General features: G+C 41.2%; 1 protein-coding gene across 5 annotated transcripts in view; it reads left to right on the forward strand.

Annotated features, from left to right (window-relative positions):
• The window catches only part of LOC116966580 (heterogeneous nuclear ribonucleoprotein D-like), a 32,515-nt gene extending 25,853 nt beyond the window's left edge, over positions 1 to 6,662 (forward strand). For 2 of the 5 annotated variants that reach the window (XM_033012978.1, XM_033012979.1), the window contains exons 6-8: positions 1,652 to 1,819; positions 4,108 to 4,213; positions 6,295 to 6,662. In XM_033012978.1, coding sequence (XP_032868869.1) covers positions 1,652 to 1,819; positions 4,108 to 4,178 — 239 coding nt within the window. In that variant the 3' untranslated portion in view covers positions 4,179 to 4,213; positions 6,295 to 6,662. Of the gene's footprint in view, positions 1 to 1,651; positions 1,820 to 4,107; positions 4,214 to 5,589; positions 5,676 to 6,294 lie in introns of all 5 variants that reach the window. The other 3 variants (XM_033012981.1, XM_033012982.1, XR_004410060.1) reach the window with 2 other exon arrangements.
• The last annotated feature ends 3,963 nt before the right edge of the window (positions 6,663 to 10,625 follow it).

Consider the following 10,625-nt stretch of genomic DNA (forward strand, 5'->3'; position numbering starts at 1 on the left):
TGGTGGCTGCTGGCCTTTGAGGTTTTTCCATACATGGGAAGAGCAGTGTGGCCAAAAACAGAAGGGAAGTCACTGTAATTTCCTTGACATTTAACAGGAGGTGAATGGGACATGCAAAACTAAGTTTTTCACTGTATCTCGAAACACCCGACAATAATAATTTTCGAGCACATGAGATCTGGACATCAGTCATCGAGTCTTACGATGTGGAAACAGGCACTTCGACCCAACCTGCCCACAGTGACCAACGTGTCTCCTCTACACTAGTCCCGCCTGTCTGCATTTGGCCCGTATACATTTAAACCTATTCTATCCATGTACCTGTCTAAATGTTTCTTAAACGTTGCTTCAACTACCTCTTTTGACAGTTCGTTCCATACACCCTTTGTGTAAAACCAAAAGTTACCCCTTTGGGTTCCTATTCAATCATTTCCCCCCTCACCATAAACCTATGTCTTCTGGTTTTCAATTTCCTTACTCTGGGCGAGAGACATTGTGTGTTCATCCAATCTATTCCTCATGATTTTGTGTACCTCTATAATATCACAATCTCATCCTCCTGCACTGCAAAGAATAGGGTCCTAGCCTGCTCAACCTCTCCCTGTAGCTCAGGCCCTCGAGTCCTGGCAACAAGCTCAAATCTTCTAAACCCTTTCCTACAAGATGACACCACTTTCAAGGAAAGATCTGGCTGGATTGCGGCTTCTGAGCAACACATCTTGGCAGCAAACGGTTAAGCTGCTTTCTCAATAGCAACATTCACAGGCAACGTCTTCATACTGAGCTATGGGCAGTTCTTTGCTGAGGGAACATCAGCAGAGTAGGTTTCCAGCAAAGTGGTATGTTGTGACAGGAAGGGTGGCAGTTTGTGCCTAGTGTTGTAATTCTAGGTGGGGGTGGGATGTCTAATTCACGACAGATTCCCAGCACAGCTTCTGTCTCTGGTGTCCTTTTTTATTGTTAAATCAATTAATCCTCTTGTTCTTGCAAACATCCCAAGAGCTATGCAAGGTATCAGTGTGTTATAACACGGAAATACTGTTATTTTATCCCGTTGGCACGACTGCCACGATTGCAGATAATATATGATGAAATGTTCACATATAGAAATGGCTTGCATTTAAATTGCATATCATTCCATCAGAATGATTGTGCATGCAGTCAATGGGAAGTGTAGTCATTTATAATGTCTTTTTTTAAATGATTCCTTGAGCAGCTGTTGGATGATTCAAATCGTTCATCTGATTTGGTTGAATGCGGATTGGCCAGGGATGGGGTAACTTGCAATAATCTTGCAAACATCTAAATGCTCAGTCTTTCGCTTGCAAGCTATGGCCATGTTTCTGTGGGTCTGGACAGTATAGCTCCACGTAATACTGTGCTGGAATTAAATTATTCTGAGGGTCTGGATTATAGGATCAAATTCAGTCTTCTGCCATGAGATGTACCAGCAACTCTGTCAATCTTATGCTTTATTTGCTTTGTCTATTTGCTTTGGTAGCTTTCTGTTGTTTATCCATCTAATTCACAACTACAGTTAAGAATGAGGTGTATGGATTGCTGCCATAAAGATGAAACGTGTTCTGTACAAATTTTGATACTTTTTTGTCCACTTTGAATTGCTAATAATTGTTTGTTTTTCCCTTTCTAGGACAAGGTCAAACCTGGAGCCAAAGCTACAACAGTAACTATTGGAACCCAAGTTATGGAAATTATAACTATGGCTATAACCAGAATTATGGTGGATATAGTGGCTATGACTACCCAGCATACAACTATGGCTATTATGGTTATGGACAGGGATATGGTGATTATAACAGTAAGTTTCAGTGACCAGGAGCCAATTCTCAATAGTTTACTTGGCAAAATCCAGTAAGTAGTCCCATATTCTGTCAGTCTTCTGGGTTGCTGATCTTGGCTAATCTGATGTAGAGAAATATTTTCAAAAAGAGTGGCAAAATGGAGAGTGGCTTGCTTTGTCTCTCTAGCAGGTGATTTGTTAGTCATTAATAGTGAGTCACACCTACTCTGTATTTGTCTAGCTTGGAGAAGCCGACAGAGAACGTAGTTTTACCCCCAAACTGTTGCCTGGATGATTGCTTACTAGGGAGACAATTGGATTTTGCAGACTCTGGTGTTAGATCATCTGCACTTGGACAGTGGCAGGTATAAATTAAAGACTTGTTTATCTTTTTTTTTTTTTTTTTTTGATAATTACATTGCATCCTAACGCACTCGGCATCCAATTAAATGCTTTTTTTTGCAGTATAGTTAGTGTAATAGAGGAAACTCAAGCCAATTTGTGCACAAATAACAATGCATTAAATAACTTGATCATCCCTTTTAGATGTGTTCTGAGGAATTATTTGGCTGGGCCACTGGGGAAACTCACTCAGTTTATGTCATTATATATCCACCTGAGGGCAGTTACAGCCATCATTTAATTTCTGATCCAAACGACCGAGTCTCTGACGGTAGCATAATTTCTTTATTGTGTTGGGAGTTGCATCTTAAATTTTATGCTCAATCCCTTGGGCTTGAACTCACAGCTTTGATTCTGAGGTGAAATTAACCACCTGAGCCATGGCTGATGCCTTCAAGTGGGACTGGTCTTTACATTTCCTTGGACACGGAGGTTATTGTTTAAGGTTTTCACCCTAGGTCAGCATTATACCAGATCCTTTGATGGACATATACTTGCAGACAGCTGAGAATACGATTAGGATTTGGTACATACATTAGAACGGTGATAACTTTGGCAAGGCCTGAGTATTTGTCAAGCAACAAGAGAATTACATGCCCTCTTCCGAGCCGTTAAAGGACCCAGTATGCAATTTTTTGATAGCATCCTCTGTCCAGGAAAGTTTGTAGTATTCCATAAATAACTCCTATTTTGTTATAGTGCCTTTTCTTACCACAAAACCAGAAAATCTTACTATTCCAGATTGATCTGGTGAAATTGAGAGATCTTGTTAATAATTATGTTCCCATAAAAAAAGGAATGCTATCTTTCCAGCTATAATGAGACAAATGAAAACCCCAAAATTGACTAGATATCCCTCCAAATTTGATTGATGAATAGAACTGATATGATACCCATTCAAGGGTAAAATTGGGCATCTCATTCAGTGTGTTTTATATTTAAATAGGATATATCTTCAGCCTAAGAACAATGTTTGTATGATGCCTTGTTAGAGCATGACCCAATGCTATCTTTGTTCACACCTCCTAAAAACAACCAGTGGATGTTGGTTGGATGAATTTTAACGTGAAATTTGATTTGAATGAAAGTACCTGCTGCTGTTGGCACTACTCTGCTGTTTAAAGTGTATTTGTATATTTATATTTGATTTCAACTTCCACGAAGAACTCGTACAGGATAGAATGTATGCCAATTTAATCTGAAGGGAATTTGGCTTTGATCCATACTTCTGTGTGATCAGGAGAAGCTGATACTTCCATGCTGTGAAGTATAAATGAAACCTCTGACATTGTAAAACTGCTACTGTATTTGATAAAGGAACAAAAACTTGATGCAAGTCTGTCTGTTTTTAAATTAGCTGCGTGGAAAGTTGCAACTTGCAGTGTGCATATTAATTAAAGCTATGTCAAAGAACTGACTTGTAATAGCAATATTTTAGCTAGCTGTCCTAAAACACTCCTCAACCAACTACTTCCGAAATGAAGTTACTGTTGCGTAGATAAACTCATCCACTTTATGCACAGCATGCCATCAACAACATAAAATGAATGGTCGTGGTTTGTTTTTTGTGCCAGTTGTGGAGTATCGTGAGCTGCTGGTTTCTTGGAATAGTACGAGAGAATCTTCTAGATTATACGCTGCCTCTGCTTAACATCTCATTTGAAGCATGGCACCTTTATCACTGCATAATTCAGCGCTGTACTGTAACAATCAACCTGGATTTTGCATTCCAATCTGATTAGGAGCTTGGAACCCACTGGTTCCTTACTGGAGATGAGGTTGCTACCAGCTGAGCCAAACTGACACTTCTGGCAAAGGTTTTGGCTGAACAACAGTTTAGTTCAAAAGGTAGTCAACAGCTGAAGAGTTGACAAATCCTTTTCTTCAACTAATTTTATTTTCAGGTCAACCAGGCACCTATGGTAAAGCTCCTAGGAGAGGAGGAAGTGGCCAAACTCAGTATAGGCCTTATTAGATGACTTGACTGTTCCGAAGCTCTCCAGGAACAAGGTAAAGCTATGTTTCTTGGGTACTTGAGGCCACATTGCACATGTAGAATTAAAAAGCTGGTTCAATATTTTCTGAAATTGCCCTTATATTAAGCCTTTGCCGGTACCCTAAAATCATAAACTCCACAGTTCATCTGAAACCTTCACTGTCCACTTACTTGTGCATACATCACCGCGTCTGTAATGTAATTTTTTTTTAATGGCTAACAGTTGATGGTAAGCTACCTACGTTTTGCAATATTAAATTCAACTTTGGAGTCTTAAACTGTTGCTGTGATGCAATGCCAAATGTGCTTGATTGCTATCCATGATCAATAAATTAGGCTATCCATGATCAATAAATTAGGCACATAGATTTAAAATGGTTAGATGTATTAGATGTGAGAAGCGGGTAGCATTAGTCATGAGGTCACTACCCAAAAAATAGAAGTACAGGTTTATAGGATTATGTTAAATTAAATTAGATTAATTGGTTCTTTCACATTGCACAGGTATAATAAGGCCAATGGGATTCATTCTGTGCCATAAATGCCTGATCTCTTGAGTTGAAAAACAAGAAGAACCTTTTATGATAGATGTAAAAACTCAGTTTATTGAGGTTACATAGTACAATTTAGCCTTGGATTTCATGGACCCAAATCCTCCTTTCTTAGTCATTGAATTATAGCTGCATTTTTAAATGAATAGCATTAAAATGATGTACGTGAGACTAATTTCAGAGTTTGTAGTAGAGCGTGTAGTTTATAAATTGGTTCGTGGATCTGGCTGTTTGCGAGAGTGGGTTGTGGAGTAATGAGAGGACAACATGCCACGCTCCAATCCATTGTAATTTTAAGGCTACCACTGATGATATACTGCTCTATATTGAATTAGTATGGCAGAAATGACAATTCAAATCATCATGTAAGTACTTATTTTTGGGGCGGAAGCATTTCACTGGACAACCTAGAAGTAAAACTAGTGTTCTGAAATGGGCAGTACTTATCGGATTGTGAGATTATATAATGTCATCAATTGCTTTGGTGTGTACTATTAACTTGACAATTTGTCACCAGATTGAACTAGCTCTTTAATTTCTGTGCTTAATATAATCTAGATTCATGAATTGCCTATTTTTATGCTGCAGATATGTAATTACTCTAAGTATTAAATATGGGTATAACTTTTTTTACTCTTATTCCCATTTAGCTTTGAATTTTTGCATAACTAGTTACAGCAGTAAATTGTGTAAGGATAACCTAGAGATATTTGAACACTTAATGAGTAAAAGATCTCAGGTAATGTACCATAATGGGTTTTAAGAACATCAGAGCAACAGCCTGATAAGAATTCTACCAGTCTAATTCTGACTTGTACCGTTATGTTTGTACCTGCCAGTGGGAACTTCATTGCAGGCCATGTCACCATGACCACACGATTCGTACAAGCCTGCACATTGTGGACAGAATTCGAGATGCCCTGTGGTATGGTCTCTTCCAACCTTCTGTCTCACCATAAAGATTAAAGACAGTTTAAAAAAAAAACTCTAATTATACACTTTCATTCACGCAGACATTGTTTTTCCTTTTTAGATAAAATTATGTAGTCATATTTTCTTTACAGGCTCAAGTTAAGTGGTAATATAGCCATGACCTCCTGTTTCTTCAATGGATAAAGCCGTTCTTACAAAAGTGCTTTCTTTAAGTAGTGTGTAATTTGGTAATGTACTACCAATTGCTAAATAATGCTTGCTTTTTTCTTTCTATAGCTCAGTAGTGATGCGTGACTGATGTCTGTAATGTTAATGGACTTGTATATTTTTACAGCATCTGCAGTGTGTGATTATAGTTAATATATTGTAAATGCAGTTGGCATAACAACTGAAGGCTGGGCCCAAGAGCATGGAGGACTTGGGTAATTCCTTTGAAGATAACTACCAATCAAACAAAAATATAGTTTTGCTCATCAAACTAATTCTTCTAATCCAATATTGATAAAACAGTAAACATGACTCGGCCAGCCCAGTACTTCACATGGTTACTGTCTGCTTCTAGAAAGCTGCGGTAAAGGCTTAACCTTGTGGTTGTCCCTTCTGTTTTTCAGGCGGCGGCAAATATAATAACAAGAGGGAATAGACATCTTTTGAAATCCTTTAAGTGAAGAAATCGGTCACAGATTTTTTTTGCATTATGGGCAGTGTTGAATTTGGACTTTTTACTTTTCCTTTGTATTTTTTCTTTTTAAATGCAAGTAATACTTGACTGTGACATTGTTTTGTAAAGGGGACAAAAGTTCTTGTGTAAAGTTTTTAAACTAATATAATGTACCACCATTTAGTTTTACTGCTGGTGAGCACATCGTGGATCAGTGTGGCAGATGTAAGGGGAAAATGTTTTTTGTTGTATGAGCTCTGTGAAATATTTCCATTTGTAACTCCTCCTGCGTGATTAAATAAAACGTTTGTACATGTTCTTGGAATCTACTACAGTCCTTTATCTATCTATATATATTGAAAAAAAATCAAAGCTTTGCCAACTTTGTGGAAGTGATCAAAGTTAATAGCACTTAAGTTTTTCTACAGCATTGCTGTTGGATTGTATTGTAAGAAAATTTTAACTGAATTTTTTTCTTGGAATTTCTTTAAGACCTCACTTGATCTAATTGAAATGGCATTTAATGCAGGAATGTTACTTTCATAAATTAATGGGGTGAAATTTGATGGGGGTGCAGAGATGGTGACTTTGGATTGTCAATGGAAGCAGAGTTAATTAATTGGCAATCGGAAGATCGTGCAAGTCTGAGCAGAGGTGTTCAGCGAAACGATTGCAGAGTCTGCTCCGTCTAGCCAATATATAGGATTCCACACCTGGAACAGCGGATACAGTAGATGAAGTTGGAGGAGGTGCAAGTGAATCTCTGCTTCACCCTCGCCCCATTTCCTTCTCTCCAGAGATGCTGCCTGACTCGCTGTTACTCCAGTACTTTGTGTGTTGTCTATCTTTGGTATAACCCATATCTGCAGTTCCTTCTTACGCATTACTCTTGAGAACTTTGACTTTTCTGTGATATGTTAGCTGCATTTCTAGGGGAAGAGCAGATGGAGTCAGTGGGGTGAAATGCAGTGCACTTGAAGTGCATATAGAATTGCCGATGTTGGTTCCAGCATCTGCAGTTCCTTCCTACATATTTTGTCTGCTCCACTGCAAAATCTCCTCACGGTATGCCTACTTTGAAGTTCTCCGCTCTCCATTGAGAGTCATGCAACATCCTCGCCTGCTCCTTCTCTGTGGTATGAAAAGAGTTGACCCGAAATGTCCCACGTTCTCTCTCTCTCTCTCTTCAGAGATGCTGCCTATCCTGCTCAGTTACTCCAGCATTTTGTGCCTATTTTCTGAAGTGCAGATGGAGTCAGTGATGGTGAATCTGTGACATTCTTTGCCACAGAAGGCTGGAGGCCACAGGGTATTTTTAAGGCAAAGATAGATTCTTGATTAGTACAGGTGTCCGTGGTTCTGCGGAGAAGGGCATCCCTGGAGGAGTTTCGGGAACTAAGGAGCAAACTAAAAAAGATCAGAAGGGCAAAAAGGGGCCAGGAGAGAGCTCCAGCGGGTAGCATAAAAGACAATCCCAGAATATTTTATAAATACATTAGGAGGAAAAGGGTAACTAGAGAGAGAGAGAGAGAGTGGGACTTCTCAGGAATAAAAGTGGTCACCTCTGTGTGGAGCCACAGATGGGCAAGGTCCTCAATGTGTATTTACCGAGGAGAAAGACAGTAGGACGTAGGAAATTGGAGCAGTCACTGGAAGTGTCATGAGAACAGTCAGGGTTACCGTCGAAGAAGTACTGAAGGTACTGTCGTGTTTGAAGGTAGACAAATCTCCGGGGCCTATTCAGATATATCCGAGGAGATTGCGGGAAGCTGGAGAGGAAATTGCGGGAGCCCTGGTTGAAATTTATGAGTCGTTGTTAAATACAGAGCGATGCCAGGATTAGAGGGTGACAAATGTTGTGCCTCTTTTCAAGAAGGGCTGCAGGGAAAATGCTGGAAACTATAGGCCGGTGAGCTTAACATCTGTAGTTGGTAAGTTACTGGAGAGTATTCCGAGGGATAGGAGTTACAGGCATTTGGATGGGCAAGGGCTGATTAGGGACACTCAGCACGGTTTTGTACATGGGAGGTCATGTCTCACAAATCTGATTTTTTTTTAAAGATGTGAGCAGAAAAGTTGATGAAGGCAGAGCAGTAGATGTGTACATCGACTTTAAGGCATTCAACAAGGTGCTGCATGGTAGGCTGCTCTGGAAGGTTAGATCTCATGGGATTGAAGGAGAGGTAGCTGAATGGATAGCAAAGTGTCTCCATGGAAGGAAGCAGAGGGTGATGGTGGAAGGTTGCTTCTCAGAATGGAGGCCTATGACTAGTGATGTGCCACAGGTTTCGGTGCTGGGCCCATTACTGTTTGTCATCTACATTAATGATTTGGATGAGAACATACAGGGCAAGATTAGCAAGTTTGCTGATTAGTGGTTTTGCAGATAGTGAAGATGGTTGTGAACAATTGCAGCAGGATCTGGATTGATTGACCAGGTGGGCGGAGGAATGGTTGATGGAATTTAATACAGAGAAGTGTGAGGTGTTGCATTTTGGGATGTCGAACAAGGGCAGGACCTAATGGGCAAGGGCAGGGTAAATGGAAGGCCTCTGGGTAGTGTAGATCAGAGATCTAGGAGTATAAGTGCATGGTTCCATGAAGATCGAGTCGCAGGTAGATAAGGTGGTCAAACAGGCTTTTGGCACTTTGGCCTTCATCAGTCAAAGTATTGAGTAGTTTAGTTGGGAGGTCATGTTGCAGTTGTATAAGACATTGATGAGACCGCATTTAGAATATTGTGTTCATCTGGGAACCATGTTATAGGAAAGATATTGTCCAGCTTGAAAGGGTTCAGAAAAGATTTACGAGAATGTTGCCAGGACTGGAGGGTGTGAGCTATGGGGAGAGGTTGAATAGGCTGGGTGTATATTCCAAGGTGTGTAGGACGGTGAGGATGATCTTAGAAGTATACACAATCATGAGAGGAATAGATAGGGTAGATGCACAGTCTTGTCCAGAGTAGGGGAATCGAGGACCAGAGGACATGGGTTCAAGGTGAAGGGGAAAAGATTTAACAGGAATCAGAGGGGTAACTTTTTCCACACAGAGGGTGGTGGGTGCATGGAACAAGCTGCCAGAGGAGGTAGTTGAGGCTGGGACTATCCCATTGTTTAAGAAACGGTAGACAAAAGTGCTGGAGAAACTCAGCAGATGCAGCAGCATCCACGGAGCGAAGGAAATAGGCAACGTTTCGGGCCGAAACCCTTCTTCAGACTGATGCAGGGTGGGGGGAGAAAGGAAGAGGAGGAGCCCGAGGGCTGAGGGAGAGCTAAGAAGGGGAGGAGACAGCAAGGGCTACCGGAAATTGGAGAAGTCAATGTTTATGCCGCTAGGGTACAAACTGCCCAAGCGGAATATGAGGTGCTGCTCCTCCAATTTCCGGTGGTGCTCACTCTGGCCATGGAGGAGGCCCAAGTCAGAAAGCTCGGATTCGGAATGGGAGGGGGAGTTGAAGGGCTGAGCCACAGGGAGATCAGGTTGGTTAATACGGACTGAGTGGAGGTGTTGGGCGAAACGATCGCGAAACCTACGCATGGTCAGGTACATGGAGAGGACAGGTTTGGAGGGTTATGGACCAAGCACAGGCAAGGGGGACGAGGGTAGCTGGGACATGATTGGGCGAGTTGGGCTGAAGGGCCTGTTTCCACACTATTACGCTACGACTCTTAAGGCAGGAATTTGGGGTTAGGAGGGAGAGATACATAGATCAGCCATGATTGAATGGCGGAGTAGACTTGATGGGCCGAATGGCCCAATTCTGCTCCTATCACTTATGGACAGGAGAGATTTGGAGGGATGTGGACCAAATGCAAGCTTTTTCCATTGAGAGTAGGATTCAAACAAGAGGACATGACTTCAGAATTAAGGGACAGAAGTTTAGGGGTAACATGAGGGGGAACTTCTTTACTCAGAGAGTGGTAGCTGTGTGGAATGAACTTCCAGTGGAAGTGGTGGAGGCAGGTTCGATTTTATCATTTAAAAATAAATTGGATAGGTATATGGACGGGAAAGGAATGGAGGGTTATGGCCTGAGTGCAGGTAGATGGGACCAAAGATCTTATAGCAGAGCTCTAAGATGTTTGGATGGGACTAGGGGAAAATAAGTGTTCGACACGGACTAGAAGGGCTGAGATGGCTTGTTTCCGTGCTGTAATTGTTATATGGTTATAGGTGGGTCTAGTGAAGCTGGGACATGTTGGCCAGTGTGGGCAAGTTGGGCCGAAGGGCCTGTTTTATTCTACGACCGTATGACATGAGCTGGGGCAGCAGCCACGTGGC

The sequence above is a fragment of the Amblyraja radiata genome, chromosome 37 (genome assembly GCF_010909765.2).
Source record: "Amblyraja radiata isolate CabotCenter1 chromosome 37, sAmbRad1.1.pri, whole genome shotgun sequence".
Taxonomy (NCBI): domain Eukaryota; kingdom Metazoa; phylum Chordata; class Chondrichthyes; order Rajiformes; family Rajidae; genus Amblyraja; species Amblyraja radiata.